This window comes from Mustela erminea, chromosome 6 (genome assembly GCF_009829155.1).
Source record: "Mustela erminea isolate mMusErm1 chromosome 6, mMusErm1.Pri, whole genome shotgun sequence".
Lineage (NCBI taxonomy): Eukaryota > Metazoa > Chordata > Mammalia > Carnivora > Mustelidae > Mustela > Mustela erminea.
In genome coordinates, this window is record NC_045619.1 from 144,086,432 (window position 1) to 144,104,079 (window position 17,648).

A 17,648-nucleotide genomic window follows, 5' to 3' on the forward strand; every position below is an offset into this window, starting at 1 on the left:
AAATTCAGATTCGCTTTGGGGACAGAATGTCTTTTTTTTTTTTTTTTAAGTTTCGAGTCGCTCAGAGGATATAGGGCTTCCCTGCCGTCTAACAACTCGCGTCGTGATCAAAGCCAGAGCCCCGCCAGCCGCGTGCGTGGCCAAGAGCAGCCCCGGCCACTCCACTGGGTCAGGCACGGCCACAGGACCTCCGGCCTCAGCCTGGACGGGGCACCAGGATCATGTGCGGGGAGGGCAGGCGGGGGCGGGGTGCAGCAGGCCAGCAGGGGGAGGGACAGGCCAGCGGGGGGAGGGGCGGGCAGACGGGGGTGGGGGACACTCAGCCAGCCCCGCAGGTGGGGAAGGAGGGGCCCCGCCGCCCCGGTGCCCACGCTGACGCCCTCTCCCCGCAGGTGGAACGTGCTGGGCCTGCAGGGCGCGCTGCTCTGCCACTTCATCGAGCCCGTGTACCTGCACAGCATCATTGTGGGCAGCCTGCGCCACACGGGTCACCTCTCCCGGGTCATGAGCCACCGCACCGAGGACGTCGGCCAGCTGCCCACCTCCTACCGGCACAACCGGCCCCTCCTCAGCGGTAAGAAAGCCCTGTCCCCGTAGACACGGGACTCGTGCCCTCCCGCCGGCCGGCCCCCCGTGTCCTAACTCAGGCCGCTGTTACCGGGTCGGCCACCGGCTACTTAGGATGTAGCCAGCAAAAGGGCAGGAACATAAGCCTGTAAGGGGGGCTGCTATGCGTCCCGAACGGAGGACCGGGCACTGGGAGGGGGGAGCAGACTGGGACACACCCTCAACCACGTCATGGTGTCACCGTCCCGCGCGTGTCCACCAGGATGACTTACCCGACCGGCTTCGCTCGCGGGAGGTGTCTCTGACAGAGGGCAGGGGGGTTGGAAGCGGGGATTTGCAGGGCTCGCGGCCCCAGTGCCGTCCTCACACGAGGCGTCCAGGAGGCACATGTCGGGAGCAGCACGGACACGCGCAGGCACAAAGCCGGCCCGCCCGTAGCCTCCCGCACTGGCCATGTGCGCAGCCCCGGACCCCCGGAGCCTCAGGGTCCCCGCTGCAAGACGGGGACGGCCAACCCCGGCCGCCCAGCACACAGCCGGCGTGAGGGTCGCGTCCCACAGCCGGCGAGCACTGCGGAGCCCACTGCGTTCACACTGACTCGGCGTTCCGGAGGGGACCGCGGATGGCGGCCGCCGCTGTCCACCTCACAGTCACAGACGCTCTCCCGGTGCCCGAGAACCAGCCTCCCCAGAGGCCAGAGGAAACCGCGTGTGCAGCAGGGACTGGAACTCGGCTCGAGGATGCGGCTAAGTCGTCTCGATGCACCGCGTCCCTGGCCTGCAGCACCACGGACCGGGTGTCCGCACCGTCACTCCCGCGGAGCCACCACGCAGAATGACACCAGCTGAGGAGGGGCGGCGGCATCCGGGCAGCGGCATCCGGGCGGCGCGGGACAGGCCCCGGGACTCCACCAGCCGTCAGGCGTCAGGAGCCACACAAACTCGCCTCAAACTCTAAGTCTAGGATCACATTTACTTTCTAAACAGTTGGTCGTGTTAGGGATTCTGATAAAATATTACTTTGGATCAGTTTCAACCTCTTCCATTTTCCTTTCTTTTTTTTTTTCTCAAAATGGCAAAGAATACTACATTTTAAAACGATTTTATTTATTTGAGAGACACCGTGAGAGAGAAGACGCAGGAGAGCGGCAGAGGGGGAGGCAGGCTCTGCTCCGAGCAGGGAGCCCGATGCGGGGCTCGATCCCAGGACCCCGAGACCATCACCTGAGCCGAGGGCAGACGCTTTACTGATTGACCCTGGGCACCCCAAGAACACTCCCTTCTTGTGGCTCGGCAGCCGGCGCAAGCCTGGAGCGGACCCCAACGTCCCAGTCGGTTCGTGCGGACGGATGTCCCCGGCTTGGGTCCCCACAGACCCCGGAGACCTCCTTCAGTCTCCACAGCAAACCCGCAGGGACCCCGTGTGCTCCAAGGAGGCGCCTGTCCCACGAGGGGCTGCTGCCATCCGGCCCCCGGGCCCCACGCACGCCTGCCTGGCCGTCCCTTCCAGCAAAGCTGTTCCAAAGTCGTGTGTTCAACTGGGAACACGTGAACACAAATAAAAACAGGAATTCTGAATTACAAGCGAAAAGCAGTGAATTTAAAATTAAAAAAAAAAAAAAAAAAAAAGCTCCGCTAGAGGAATTCGGGTCACCTGAAGTCGTTGAGCAGCACAGCTAAAATCAAAGCCCCTGGACCCCCGTGTGAACCCCCGCCCCCACCTCAGGGGACACTCAGCCCTACCTACAGCCAGGACCACCTGACTGGACACTTCGGCCCACACTGACAACAGCGCTTTCGTCGCTGGAGAGATGCCAATGACCCGAAGCCACGGCGTCCCCCCCACCGCACGCTCTCGGCAGCAGCGACTGCTCGGCCCTCGGGGGCCCTCAGACAGCAGTCGTGCGGATGCAGGAAGGAAACCGTCGGATCTTTCGCACACAAGGGAGACCGCGCGATGGCGCGTAAGGAGGGTAACGAGGAGCACGTTCACACACGCCCGTGAGCGCTGTCTGGAGACTCCCTCGAGGTCCGTTTGCAGAACCACCTGAGAAGGTGCAGCCCGCGTGCTCGCGGAACCAGCCCCGCCACAGAGCGGGGGCCCCGCCGGCTCCGGGGCCACAGGAAGCAGCCGAGCTGAGAAGGGTCCCCCGTGGACACGCGGAGGGTTGTGCACTGATGTCCACCGGAGGGTCTGCAAGCCTTCTGGGAAGACTGTGAGGATGGACACCACACCGTGGCAGCCGCGCCCCGACCCTTCGGCGCCCCATGTCACCAGAGGAGCGCGGCTCCCCTAAAGGGACTCACCTCCGGTCTTTCTCGGCACATTCAATCCCACACGCGACACGAGGAGGACGAGGCGGTGGTGAGAATTCGTAAGAACGTAGGCTCGGAATACTCGTCTTTTGAGGAAAACATTACGTGACGTAGAAAGTGACTTTGAGGCTGTCGTGCTGGGCACAGGGTGGTCCGTCTGCGCGTCCAGCCTCGAGGTAAGTCTCCTGTTTCCGCGCCAGGACAAGGAGAGATGTGGGGGACGCAAGCTCTGTTCCCGCCGGCGGCGCGGGGCGTGCACGGGCGCTCCGTCGAGCAGTTGTCGCCGCACCAAAGACACAACTTCGCTGCCCATGGCAAGGTCCGGCAACGAACACAGAAGCCAAGAGCCGAACCCAGGGAATCCGTGTCCCGGCCCTGAGCTGTCCCGGCCCCTGGTTGCATGCACGTGATGGGAACTACGGGACGGTGACCAGCAGGGCACCGGCTGCCTCCACCCCGGCACGCATCTTCCCGAAGGAGTAGGAACGGGCCGCTGGGGGGTCAGAGCCTCGTCACACTCCATGTGCCTCAAGCAACGGTTCTCCGAAACGTCCGCCAGCAGCGGTCTGCAAACCCCACCCGACACCCCCCACTACACTCGAGACCCTCCGGGAGGGGTGGTGCGTGGGATGGAGGAGGCGGCCTGTCGCCGCGTGTGCCCACATTTCTGTGAGTTCCCGTCTCCAAAGTCCTGTCACAGTGAACTGCAGAGCCCGAGACGGAGAGCCAAGCCGCCCGAATTCAGGAGAAATTCCTGAGGTTGATGATCACTAATGGCATCCGGCAAAACCACCCAGTGGGGTGGTAGCAAAGATTGTTTTTATGCAGCTGGTAACTAATGCAGCGTGATTTTTATATTAAAATGAGCACGGAGGTGCCTGGGGGGCTCGGTCCATTAAGCCTCTGCCTTCGGCTCAGGGTCCTGGGATCGAGTCCCGCATCAGGCTCTCTGCTTGGCGGGGAGCCTGCTTCTCTCCCCCCCTCTGCCCTCACTGCCTGCTCATGCTCTTTCTCATTATATCTCTCTCGAAAAAGAAATAAAATCTTTTTAAAAAAATAAAAATAAAATAAGCACAGAGTAACCTATAAATTTTTCATAAATGTTTAGGATAAAACACACGAGCTTAAAAATGCATCCGAGCAGCTCCTTTGTCTTGGAGTTGTTAGAAGTGGAAATTAATCTCTTGTGCCCTTGAAGGAATTTTTGGTAGAAAAAAATCATTATAAATCTTGCTGGAATAATCTAAAGACAATCCTAATATCTCTGCATGAAGATCAAAATGCTAGATTCAAGAGAGAAATATTTAATAAGACATTTCCATAGATTAGCACTGATTTCCCTATGCAAATTAGATGACATATAGTTTATGGTCAATTTAAAATTATAGAAAAACCTTTTTAGTTTTCTAAAGAGTTCTTTCAAAAATACTTGTATATTAGTTAAGTTACACTTAATTTCTATCATGATTTTAAGGAACTGTTGCAAAAAAGTATTTGAACACCAGTCTTCATCAATTTGCTCTTGAAATTTTTACCATTTCGGGAAAATACTTTCATCGTCCACACATTGCATTTATCCAAACACTGAGTTGGTCAACACAATCCCTGCACTTAATCACTCAGCAAATGTGCGTGGATTGCTGACGACGTGCCTGGGGCCGTTACGCACGGGGAAGAGAGCCGCAAACAACATGGTCGAAACCCCGTGGGGAAGGCTGACAGACAGGCAAAATGAGAATGCTTCGTAGAAAGATAAAGCGCAGAAGGGACTACACGCAAGCTTTGGCTGTCAGGGCCAAGTCCTGCAGGAAGAGGGAAGGACAGCATGGGCAGGGAGCAGGGCGGGAGCCAGGAGGGCGCCGGAGCGTGGGGAGAGCCTCGGGGTTCAGCATGGAGTCAGGCTGCGGCTGCCGCACGGGGACTAGGTTAGGGCCCAGTCTGAACCCTGCGTAAGCAGGCCCTGAGGGTTCTCAGAGCAGCCTGAAGCGGTCTTCGTTCCCAGATTCACATGGAGACGATCCTACTAAGTGCTGGGTCGAGATGACGCTACAAAAGCTTTGGAAACACGGCAAAAACCAAGCAGGCACAGGCCGAGACGAGGCCGCGTTAACAGACCCCAGCAGACACACGGTGGAGAAGACCCATGACGCCGGCGAGCACCGTTCCAGGACACAGACTTTATACAACCTTGCTCACCAGGAAAACAGAGATTGAAAAACCAACAGGGAAAATGCAGGGTAAGGAAGGAAGGACGGAGCCAAGTAGGAATTGCAGAGGAAAATGAAACAATTCGTGTGACTGAGAATAGGCTTATTTCTTTAAGATTTTATTTTTATTTTTATTGATTTGACAGAGAGAGAGAGCACGCGCACAAGCAGGGGGAGCAGCAGAGGCAGAGGGAGAAGCAGGCTCCTCACGGAGCAGGGCGCCCGATGTGGGGCTCCATCCCAGGACCCCGGGATCATGACCTGAGCCGAAGGCAGAGGCTTCACCGACGGAGCCCCCAGGCACCCCACAGAGGACAGGGTTTGTAGCACATTCAACACAGCTGAAGATGGGGCGCCTGGGGGCTCCGTCGGTGAAGCCTCTGCCTTGGGCTCAGGTCGTGATCCCGGGGTGCTGGGATCGAGTCCCGCATCGGGCACCTGCTAGTGGGGAGCCTGCTTCTCCCTCTCCCTCTGCTGCTCCCTCTACTTGTGTGTGCCCTCTCTCTCTCTCTCTCTCTCTCTCTCTCCAAATAAATAAAATCTTTTTAAAAATAATTTAAAGATAAACACAGCTGAGGAGAGAATCAGTAAACTGGAACATCCCCCTGAAGAAACCCCTGAGCGCGGCACCGGAACAGAAAGACGGTGGACGAGCTGGGGTCCTCCAGCGAACAGAACACGCACGGGAGAGTCGCCCTCTTCACAGGAAGATGGGGCTGAAGCACGTGGCTCGCACGCGTGCAGGGGCGACCGGTCTGACGTCGGCAGGCTGGCAATTCTGACAGGAGACGATGGCACCGTCGTGCCCAGGGCGAGACTGGAAGCAGAACCCCCTCCTCTCTGGCAGCTGTGGTCTCGGCCCCTGAAGCCGTCAACTGACCGCACGAGGCCCCTGCTGGTGGAGGGTCACCTCTCTGCTCCACGCCACGGACGGAATCGTCCATCACAGCTGAAGGCACCTCCCAGCGACGTCCGGCTCACGTCTGACGAAGCAGCTGGGCACCACAGCCCAGCCAGGAGGATGCGTGAAAGTAAGCATCCCACGGGGAGGCCAGAGACGCAGCGAGAAGGTCGGAGACCCGAGCTACAACGTGCCCCGGACGCAGGAGAAGGAGCGCGGCGGGCGCAGTGGGGAAGGAGGTACCAGAGTTACTAGTCGCACCTCCGAGGGGCACCGTGTGGCCCGGAAGTTCTTCAATCGCCCTCCCAGCAAGAAAGTGGCCACCGGACAAGACAGAAAAACCCTAAAAGGCGTCAGGAACTAACAGGTCAGCTCCCAAGGGTCCAAATCAGACTCACCAGCGACTCTCGGACGACTGGAAACAAAAAAGCCGTGTCTCTGAGATGCCAGCCGCAAGCTCATCGCGACCTGAAGTCCGTGACCCAGGAGATGCAGCCTTTACAAGCGGGGCAAGGGGCGCCAGGGCGGCTCAGCCGGCTGAGCGTCCGACTTTTGATTTCGGCTCAGGTCGTGCTCTCAGGGTGCTGGGATCAAGCCCCATGTCGGGCTCCACGCTGGGGGCAGAGCCTGCCGGGGGTCTCCCTCTCCCACCCGCCCCTCCCCTCTTGTGCGCATGCACACACGCTCTCTAAAATCATGAATAAACATTTTTTAAAAATAAAAACTAACCAATTAAAATGAGGGCAAGACAACCGTCCAGGCAGGCAGAAGCAGAGCTAATGCAGGCCCAGCAGACGCGCACTGAAGGGGACATTAACAGTGCTCTTGGGGCATAAGGAACGTAGCCCCAAATAGACGGACCCACTAATGCGTGAGGACCACATTCTGCCGAAGTCCCCCGTCCCACGTCTTTCCAAGTAACAACAAGCTTTACAGGGACCAAGAACCATTTCACTATCAGGTTATAAAATGAAATATTCAAATTCTTCCCTGCCACAGAGGAAATTTCACCGCTTTCAGCGTTGTCCCGGGAGCCCACGCATTTTAAACTGCTGTCACTTACATGCACAGATAAGGCCGCGTTCCTACTGACTCCAGGAAGAAGTCCCTGAAAATCAGTGGGGCAAACTGTCTTTACAGGAGGCGACTCCAGCCCCCCAAGCAGGTGCCCCAGCACCTTCCCTCACACGGCACGCACACACGCCCTCCACACCAGCTCTCAGCCACGGCAGCCAACTCCCCACCAACCGGGCAGATGAGGTGGGTGGCTTCCTCAGCCCCGTGTTCCCCACCGTGTGTCCCCAGCTTGCAGGGACCCACAGAACCCCAACAAGCATCTCACGGCAGAAAGACCTGAGCCCGTCCTCACTCACCATCTCCAGACTGCGCACACGTCACACAGCCACCCTGAACTGTGCTCTATTAAGACAATAGCTACAGAATTACTGTCAATTATAATGATGCTCGTGCTAATGAAAATGAATAAAACGACATTAATGCAGCCGAATTACGTTAGCTACTCCAAATCTGCAAGTCCATGCTAAAATAGCCCTAGCTCCGCTTCCAGCAGAGCTGTGTGTGGTGTGTGTGTGTGATGTGTGTGCAATGTGTGGGCATGTGTGTGTTCACGTGTACATGTGTGTGGTGTGTGTCCACGTGTGGTGTGTGTGTGTGCGTGTGCATGTGTGTGATGGTACAAGTATGTGATGTGTGTGGTGTGCACATGTGGTGTGCATATGACATGCACGTGCGTGATACGTGTGTGCAATGTGTGGGCGTGTGTGTACACGTGTGATGTGCACGTGTGTTGTGTGGTGTGTGTGCATGTGGTGTGCGTGCGTGTGGTGTGTGTACATGTGTGATGTGTGTGCGTATGTGATGTGTGTACATGTGTGGTGTGTGTGTGTGAGAGGGACAACACAAGTGCTGTCTGGCACACACAGAACACACAGTGGCCTCATCTACACCGCCATACGACTCGGTATTGAATTGTCCATTTCTCACCATCAAATGCAGTGTTGCCCTGAGATACAAACTTGACTCACTCCCTATAAAAATCATGTTCCTGAATGTCCTGTGCAGCCTTAATTTGGAGAAACTGAACTAAATTGTGAATACTTCAGGCCCACCAGCAATCTAAAGAAATGTTACAATGTGTTAGACACTGCTCTTTAAAAAGAGGTGCATGCGGGTTTTTGCGAAACGAGGCCTATTGTCCTGCCAGTCGGGGTGGCGTGGGTGGGACTCACGGTGACGGGAGCCGTGTGAACATGGCCAGTCTGGCACAGAAGCACCGTGGGTGGGAGTGGTCTTAACAGTCATGGTGGTGGCAGCGGCCATGGTGGCAGCCGTGGCAGTAATGGCACAGTGGGAAGGCGATGGCAGCCTCGTTAGCAGGTGCAGTACCTCCTCGAAGTTGGGAAAGACCTACTTCAGGTTCACCATAGTCACACAATCGTGTCAATCGCTACGTCACTAAATCAAACATCGGACGATCTTCACGGAGACACTCTTGTGTGTCAGAACAGCAGAGTACCTGTGTCCGTGCTGGCGCAGACCTCGGTCTCCCGAGTGCACGTGTCCGTGCTGGCGCAGACCTCGGTCTCCCGAGTGCACGTGTCCGTGCTGGCGCAGACCTCGGTCTCCCGAGTGCACGTGTCCGTGCTGGCGCAGACCTCGGTCTCCCGAGTGCACGTGTCCGTGCTGGCGCAGACCTCGGTCTCCTGAGTGCACGTGTCCGTGCTGGTGCAGACCTCGGTCTCCCACACGTCCGCTCTGAGACACCAGCCGTGTCTAGAACACCGCAAAGGCGATGAATGACCACGTGGGCTGTGGCACACAGACGAGCTGCACAGACCTTATCAGCGATGGGTCTGATGGGGAAGGGGTTTGGGAAGATCAGGCTCCCTTCCAGATGGTGGGAACAAGTACTGCAGTATCACTGAGTGAGAGCGGCCATGGGTCTGGTCCGAGCCTGGCCACACCACCTTTCAGAGACACCTTTTCTCTTATCCCGTCCTGGGCTTTGTCAACAAGTTTCCAAACCGAGATCTTCCCCGACAGAGGCTAACCACACCATCCCCGAAACAGAGCCACGCTAGGCTTCCCTCCCCAGCCAGGGGCCGAGAAGAGATGTCCACGTACGTGGCTGTGGCCCGTGGGAACCCCCACCCACCAACTGTGGTGCCAGAGGTCAGCACGCGGGCTTCAGAGGCCAGCTCCAAACTCACGACTAATAACGCTGGTGTAGGCAGACTACTGGCCGCCCAAGACACCAAATCTTAATCCCTGAAACATGCAAATCACTGTATTTGGAAAAAGGGTCCCTATCAACGTAATTAAGTTAAGGATACTGAAATGAAGAGGGTGTCCTGAACTATGCCCTGTGGGTCCCACACCCCCCCACATGCATCTGTGGAAGAGAGAGGCTGATGGAGGGAAAGAGAGACAGACAGACAGACGCGAGGGTGCAGAAGCCACGTGAAGACGGGCAGAGGTGGAAGTGATGCATCTCCACGCCAGGAACAGCGGGGCCGCTGGGGGCCGGAGGACGGAAGAGTGCACAGCCCTGCCAACACCTGCCCTGCGGGCCTCCAGAGCGAGCAGGGAGTCGACTCTGTGATTTTCTGTAAACCGGCGACTGTGTACACGCTCCACTGCAGCGGCCCCAGGAGACAAACACCGGACTCCCGCGTCACAGCACAACGTCTGCATGGGCAGGAACCGCACTAAAAAGTGCAACCCTGGGCCTCCATCACCACCCAGCGAGGGCGGGCGTCCCTGGACCCACGCCGGCTGGCGTGACTGTGACGCGTTCCGTTCCTGGATGTCAAGGTGCAGGTTTGCAGACTCGGGCTCAGGTGCTCCCGGTGAGAATTACGACGAGTCCAATGTCTGTGCCGCCAACAGACCCTGTGACCTTGAACCAAGGTCGCTGGTACACAGGGCTGAGTCTTCCCAGGGTTTATTTCTCAAGATGACCTTCCTCCCCTCCTGGGGCACAGCAGACGCAGGCCTGTGCTTTCCGCGTTCAGAACGTGCAGCTCTTCCCTGAACCGGGACGAGGACGGGGCGGACTGTGACGTGCTCCCGTCTTCCTCTGGACGGGGATTTCCAGTCGGCCCCTGGGGGTATGTGAGGCTGCGGACTCGGGGCGAGAAGGTAACTCTGTGTTTGTGCGTGGGTCTGTGTAACGTGCCGGCGTGCTGCCGTCTCAAGGAGGACGAGGCAAGCGGGCGGCAGCAGGTGACATCTCGGACTCTAAGTAGCCTGTGCACCTGAACTGGAACTTGAGGCTTGGTTTCCACATCTGCTTCCAGAGGGACGATCCCGGGAACTGATGCCTCCCTTCCGTGGACAGCATCCAGCCGACGGAGGCGAAGTCGATGCAGGCCAGAGGTGGCTTCCCGGGAAGAGAAGGCAACTCCCCAGAGTCCCAAGCACCTTGTCTTCAACCTGGAGCCGAGACGCACGAGCCCCTCTCCCGGCCACCAGGCCTGGCTTGGCTCCCGCACGGCGGATCTCAGTTACGAGTCAGGACACGACGAACGAGCTTCCTCAGATGTGTGCACGCGGCTCCGCAGAAACAAGTGTCTCCCCCGGGCCAAACTGAGGGAGCAGAAGACAGACTGACAAGCCTGGAAGGACCCCAGCGAAGCGTTCCAACACCCCGGTGAAGGCCGACCCGGGCGTGTGGGGCGGGGCAGGGACAGAGCAGGAGCGCCACCCCGAGGTGCGGGCAAACGGACACGGGCCGCCGGAGCCTCCCGCGTGCCCAGGCCTGCCCGTCTCTCCCTCCGAGAACGGGCCGCGGGACTGGCCCGTGGGCATGTGAATCATGAGGGAGCTCCCCTTGCTCGGCGCCGTGACCGCAGTGACCGAGCCCGTGCCGGCCGCCTGCACCGTCTGGCCTGCGGGGTTAGGCCGATGGGGACGTCCTGCGAGATGCCCTCCTGGCCTCGTGCGCTGACCGCTCTGCACGGTCGGGTCAGCGACCCTGCGTGTGAACGCGGCAGTCACTCATCGCCACCCGCGTGACTTTGTAAACGCAAAGGCGCGGCCTCACTAGTCGATTCAGGGACAGGAGCAGAGAGAGAACCAGGAGGAAGAGGAAAACCCTTGTTCCTGCGGGAGCTGCGGACACTCTTCACCCAAGGACAAGACTAAGGGGCCCCTTTAACCCTGGAGCCCCAGGGACAAACAGTAACCCACAGACGTACACACTCGAGTGCACACACGTGATGCCAGCTGTGCTCCACCCAGAAGGGACCCCGACCCCGATGCGTGGGCTGCTTCCTGCACACCCAGGACAGCAGGGGGGGGGGGCGCCCGCTTATAACGAACCCGGGAGAGGGCCGCGCATTCTAAGGGGGACGCTGCACCCCCACGACGGGGGGGCTCTGCACACACCCCCGCTGGGCTCGTCCCTTCCTGGGACAAAGGCCGGCCTCCCACAGAACGCTGTGTCACCGCTGACAGCCCAGGAAGGAACGGGGGGCGGAACAGCAAACCAGGCGCCGAGGCAGGATGGGGGCCGCTTCTGTCCCGAGTCAACGTGGCTCGCACCCCACCTTTCCCACCGGTCACCAAGGCTCGGTGACACGAAGATCGCTGCTGGACCGAAAATCTCATTTCCCATCGCACCTGGTCACTGACAGGGCCCGGACACTGGGCGATCACCGGGTCTCACACTGTGACTTACAGCATAAATCACTTCCCTCCGTACACACTTCTCCGCCTCAACACACACCGGCCATCTGGGACCCGAGCTCCAGAGAAGGTGGGTCAGGGGCTGGGGGGCAGCAGCTGCCCACTCCCGGTCGGGAGGCTGTCCGCCAGCCAGTGCCTTTTCTCTCTGCCTGCGTCCATGTGCGGAGCCGGAGAACCCTGCGGACATCCTGCGGGGCTGCAGCCGAGCCTCTGCGAGCAGGCGTCCATGTGCCAAGAGCCAGCGGCAAAGTGGGCACTTGCCACAGCAGAGGGGACATGCAGGGGGCCAGGGAGGTGTGCCGTGGACCTCGGAGACCCTCCCCTGTGGGAGGGAGGGACTGAGAGCAGAGGGAGCAGGGCGGGAGGGGGGACCTGGCTGCCTGCCGCTCTGGGGAAGGCCCCCGGCTCTCTCGGTGATGGGTCACTCCTGACCTTGGCCACTCTCCCTCTGCCCAGCAGGGCCGTCTCACGGCCAACGTGCCAGACTGTCCCCCTGCCCACCTCCCGGCATGGGCAGCTGCCGCAGGGAATTGCTTCCAGGAACGGACACAAGCTGTCCGGCTGCCATCAGCCCAGGACGCCTGGCCCTGCCCGTGCGTGACCGGGAGAAGGTCACCGGGAGATTCCGGTCGGGAGTCAGGCTGTAGCAGGAGCAGGTGGCAGCGTCGGATGGCGGGTTTGCAGATGGCGGGAGGCCCCAGTTGGCGGTGACACCACGGGAGCTCTGGGTCTGTAGCTTTGCCCTTTGGTGCTGACGGGACGGCTGCCCTCACGAGGGCCTGGGGTGCTGGGCTGCCCCGACACAGGGTTGCTCCCTACATCTGCTGCAGGCCCCCAGGGGCCAGCCACGCCCTCTGCAACACCCCGGCACCCCCGGCGACACCCACAGCCAGCGGGGGCACAGGCACAACGCACTAAAGCCGCCCCCTCCCGACACGGGAGCCGCCGGTGAGGACCCTCGGTGTCCTCTTGCCCAGGGCGCATGGGGGTGTCTCTGTGGGGAGGAGCGGGCAGGAGGAGGGGTGCTCCAGACACACTGGCTCAGGGAGGGTTGTGGGAGGAGCAGTGGCGCCGGGAGAGGGCCGGGGCTGTGAACTATCCCCCAGCATCACCGTCACCGTCACCGAGGAGAACAAGAGCCCGCGTCCCTCCTCTGCCCGGCGGCTCGGCACAGAGCTGCACCAGGAAGTCGGGCTCGACGGCGCCGTGGGGCCTTTCCTCCCACCCACCCGCGCCTCACACGCCTTCCCTGAGGTCACGCTGGGGTGGCGGGCAGAGCAGCCGCAGCAGGACGGCCCGGCAGAAAGCCAGTGAGGGCCCAGCAGACCCGACGTCACAGGCTGCGGGCGGGACGGAGGCCAGGCGGAGGTCAGACGCCGCTGCCCAGAGCAGGGACGCCGAAGGCCCCCTTGTCTCTCTGCGCTAGGAGCCTGGGACTCCCGGGGCTGTGATGTCCAGTGTCCAGGGCCGTCCCAGTGACCAAACTTAGACCCGCCATCGACTTAAAGCTCCGCTGTCGTCCTGAAATCCTCCATAACCCCTGAACACGGGCCTCGTGTTTGCGTTTCGGAAAAGGCCTGAAAACTTCGGCCGTCGCTGCTGGATCACATCGCTTGGTTCTCAGCCCACGCTCTCAGCTCTCTGTCCCGCTGGCTCTGCTTTTCCATGCGCATTCACCGAAATAACAAGCCCCGGGGCCTGTCTGGTACCATGAACACCTCCCAGAAGCCACAAGCCCGTGTGAAAACGGGCAACGGGGTGTGGGCGCCTCCCAGCAGCGCGGCAGCCAGGCGGGGTCTGGCGCCGGCCGGTGGCGGGGGCCCTGCCGGGGCCGGAATCCTGACGCCTGCTGTTGTGGCTTCTCTCTCGGCAGGAGTGAGCCACGCCGCCGCCCGCCAGCCGGGGAAGTCCCCGCACTTCAGCGTGAACTGGGTGACGGGCAACGCGGACGTGGAGGTCATCGACGGCACCACCGGGAGGAGGAGCTGCGGGGGCTCGTCGCGGCTCTGCAAGCACGTGTTCTCCGCGCGCTGGGCCAGGCTGTACGGAAAGGTAGGGCTCCGCTCTGGGGGAGGCCGGCCCCGCCGCCCTCGGCTCCCGGCGGGCACAGGGAGGGACCCCGAGGAAGCCCACACTGGTCCGAGCGAGGGGCACCTACGGCCCCCAGCCACTCCCGCTGTGTCCCTCACCCTGGGCCCCGCTGACTTGCGACGGAGCCGCTGCCCTGGGAGCTCCCAGCCAGCAGCCGAGGACTTGGCCGCGGCCCTAGATGCCTCGCAGACAGGGCTCGGGCGGCTGCACGTAGAGAACCGTAAGGGAAGTTCAGAGAAAGCTCCTGACGTGGTGTGACCCCCGACTGTGACCGAGGGAGGGGAGTGGTTTCCCCGAATGACATCAGGAGCACAGGCCAGGCCACAGGTCACAACTCTTCTCCTGACCCCAAAGACCGTGCATTTCTACGACAGTCCTGAGCTTCCTCCTTGATAAATGGGGACAGTTACTACATTTCCGGAGTTTAAGCTGAGATCTAGATGTGCACGTGTCCAACGCACAGCAGACTGTGGCAGAACCAGACAGACATGAATAGGCGTCAGGAACACAGAAACCCAAGAAGTAGCTGTGCCTCTGTCCCGTCTTTACCCAGCAACAGCTCCCAACAGGAACAGGGGTGTGGGGCGCATCTGTCAACCCGCAGCACGGGACAGACACACCCACCCTTAAGATGAGCATTGCTTGCAGTTCAGGGGACCCTGGACGTTGTGCGTGTGGCCCTTCACCTGCACGACCTCTGTGCCCGCCACGAGTCCACGGGACCCGGCTCTGTCCTGAGCACGGGGCCTCGGCTGCCTCCCCGCCCACTCCGGGCACCGTCCACACTTCCCTCGTCCACACACTGCAGGGACCCGTGTCGGAGAGCACCACTGATTCTGTCTTCCTAAACAAAAGGGCCCTTTGCACCTGTTCCAGGACACGGGCCGAACCCGCGGGGGGCATCCAGGCCTCCCAGCCCTTCTCCCTGCACCGCTGGCCTCTCCACAGGGGATCCCTGCCTACAGTGGCCTCAGAGCCCGGCCCGGTCCCGGCCCAGAAACCCGACAGAGGAGACGGCCCGTCCCACCGGTCTCCTGACTGGTCGGCAGGAGAACTCGAACGCCCCCGTCTCCCACCTGCACGACGCTGCTTTAGTGCCCACAGTCATCCCCCCGACCCCCGAACCCCACCCCACAGCAGTCCCAGACCCTCTCGCAAGAGAAAACCCCACAGCACACCTGTTCAACAGCGGCCGAGCTGCACGTCTGTCGCCTGCCGCTGCTCACATCCCCGCCAAGCAGCCCCGGCGCGTCCGTGGCACGTCAGGGCCGGCGCAGGGCACGCGCCCACCAGGGCTGTCTCCCCTTTACTGGGGTCAGACGGACACGTAACTAACACGGGACAGACCCAGGGTGGGTAACGTGACGTCCTGACGCGCATGCTGGGCAGGGACCACCACGAGCCGGCCCGCCGGGGCGCCCAGGACGGTCGCTGTGGGCCGCTAAGGAAGCTCCTTTGGGGCACACCGCACACACATTCCCGTCCGCTGTGTGGCTTCTCCGTTCACAGCAGGCGCCGAGGGCAGGCGGCCGGGAGCCGTGTTCTGTGCGGAGGCCCCGGCACGGCTGTCTGGGGGGCTCACCCGCTGTCTTGTTCCTGCCCCCAGCTGAGCACGCGGATCCCGAGCCACGGGGACACGCCGTCCATGTACTGTGAGGCCAAGCGGGGGGCGTGCACCTACCAGTCGGTCAAACAGCAGCTGTTCAAGGCATTCCAGAAGGCCGGGCTGGGCACCTGGGTGAAGAAGCCACCCGAGCAGGACCAGTTCCAACTGACACTCTGAGCCCCGGACGCTGCGCTCCCGGAGCAGAGCACGCGCATGGCGGGGACAGCAGGCCGTGCTCACTGGCTCCCCGCACACTCGCCCTTGGTACCCCAGAAGCACGCGCGTGGTCAGTGCTCCGTGGGCAACTAGACTCAAAGTAGGAGCTGCTTCTCACGTGGCTGCTCCCACGCTGCCAGGACCCACAACCCTCAGACCCGAAGGCCCCAGGCACAGCCCAATCTCTCCTCCTGGTGTGTCCGCAGGAAAGTTTCCGTTCAGGCTAAAGGGTCGTAGGTGCAGCTGGTCCGGCGGTGCCTGGGGTGCCGCTCCCCACACCCCTTCTCTGCCCCCCACACCTCCAGTGTCTTTGCTGCCCCCTGACCCCACACTCCCAGTACCACATCTGCCCCCAATCTGTCTCCCTGCCCCGCACCCCCAGCACCGCGTCTGGTTCTCAGCAGCACGAGCCGGCACGATACTTCAGGATAAGCCACAATGAAGAGAAAAGCCATGGGCTCTCCCCAAAGACGCCACCAGGACGCTCTACCATCCTCATCATTCACCTGAGTGTTCACTCCACCTCCCTTCAAAGCGGATTGGAGACGCGCAGTACTGAAGAACCCTCAACTCAGACCAGAGAAACGAAGACCCTTCCAGCAGCGCCCAGTTAGCAGAGACGCAGGCAGGACCTGGGCTCCAGGACCAAGTGCCACAGACCCTGCAGACACCACACCCGTCCTGGGCCCAGCGTGGGCTCCACGGCAGATGCCCATGGCCGCTGACCACGTCTGTGGCAGCCGCATCCAGGTTAGCGACCACGCACACCCCCTCAGCAGGTAACAAGGGAACCACGTCACAGACCACGCTCCAACAGCTCGAGTGTGCGTCAGAGAGCGAGCCCAGGGAGTGTCCACGCAGCCCTTCCCCGGGGCTGGAGCGGCTGCGAGCTGTCCACGCTTCGGGCTCCCCGATCAGCGCCTGGCAGGGCCGAAATGCACACAGCAGCTGCTGAGCCACAAGAAGCAGGATTCTGTCCCCTTCCAAGCCGGCGTCGGACACCCTCCCTAGGAGCGCAGCGGGCGCTGAGCACGCCAGAGACAGGCGTCCTCTCCCACGCCGTCGGTCCGTCCGGGTACTCGAACTGTCCACGTGGACCACCACGAACTCATCTCGGACATCTGTCATGTGACTGACAGGCCTCTCATTTCCCCCGCAGAAGAGCCACGCCTGAAACTCACTAGGCCACGCAGCCCGGCTCCGGAGCGTCCCATCCTGGGGCAGGGGCTTCCTGGAGGGGTTTCCAACTGGCCAGCCCTGCGTGCACACCCTGACCAGAGTGCAGGACCGCCCCTCGGCCCCAGACCCAGGAACGGAGCAGGGTGCCGCCCATCACATCGAGATCGCGGATGTGACAAGGAGTCCAGCAGGAGGCCACAGGAGTCGCAGACGTGCTGCGGACAAGCAGGGGTGCCGCTGCGGGGACCGGCTCCTCCGGGCCGCCACATGGCTCAGCGTCTCACTCACCTTCTCTTGGGAAAGAAAATGGGCACACAGCACACGGTTTCCTCAAACAGAGTTATGAAAGATGGGAAATGTTGGTGCAAACAGATGATGCATATTAATCTTTAGTTCGGGACGAACTAGTTCGGAATCACGTGGCCGGTTTACATTAGCTTCTGGCCGTCGGACATGTCACCGGGATGAAACGCGGATGAAACTGCTGGCGGAGACTCAGCCTCGCCCTTCTCCGGAGCCCACCCCGGAAAGGACAGACGCACGGAGCACTGCCACCGGGACCTTCGACAGCTCCCGTTCTGAGCCCCCGCTTCTACCCCTGCGCTCCACACCGTGCCCCTTCTGGAGTGAGGAGACGGCCTAGCAGCCCCGCGCACGACAGAGGCAGATGGGCCCATCCACCCACGGCACCACGGGGACCACCCAGACGACCCGACCCCAGGGGCGCGGACAGTACCACCTGCCCGACACCCGACACGCCGTGATGCCTCTCAGCAGCGGCTGCTGGCCCTCCAGAAAAACGTACACTCCACCGAACTATCTCCTTCCCGGGAAAGCCACAGCCACCGACGCCAGCG

The 17,648-nt window shown here is 61.0% G+C and overlaps 1 protein-coding gene across 2 annotated transcripts in view; it reads left to right on the forward strand.

Annotated features, from left to right (window-relative positions):
• Positions 1-16,715, forward strand: part of ADARB2 (adenosine deaminase RNA specific B2 (inactive)) — a 357,169-nt gene extending 340,454 nt beyond the window's left edge. The window contains exons 8-10 of one of the 2 annotated variants that reach the window (XM_032349871.1): positions 393-574; positions 13,573-13,751; positions 15,397-16,715. In XM_032349871.1, coding sequence (XP_032205762.1) covers positions 393-574; positions 13,573-13,751; positions 15,397-15,573 — 538 coding nt within the window. In that variant the 3' untranslated portion in view covers positions 15,574-16,715. Of the gene's footprint in view, positions 1-392; positions 575-5,651; positions 6,593-13,572; positions 13,752-15,396 lie in introns of those variants that run through there. The other variant, XM_032349874.1, reaches the window with a different exon arrangement.
• Positions 16,716-17,648: the final 933 nt, after the last annotated feature.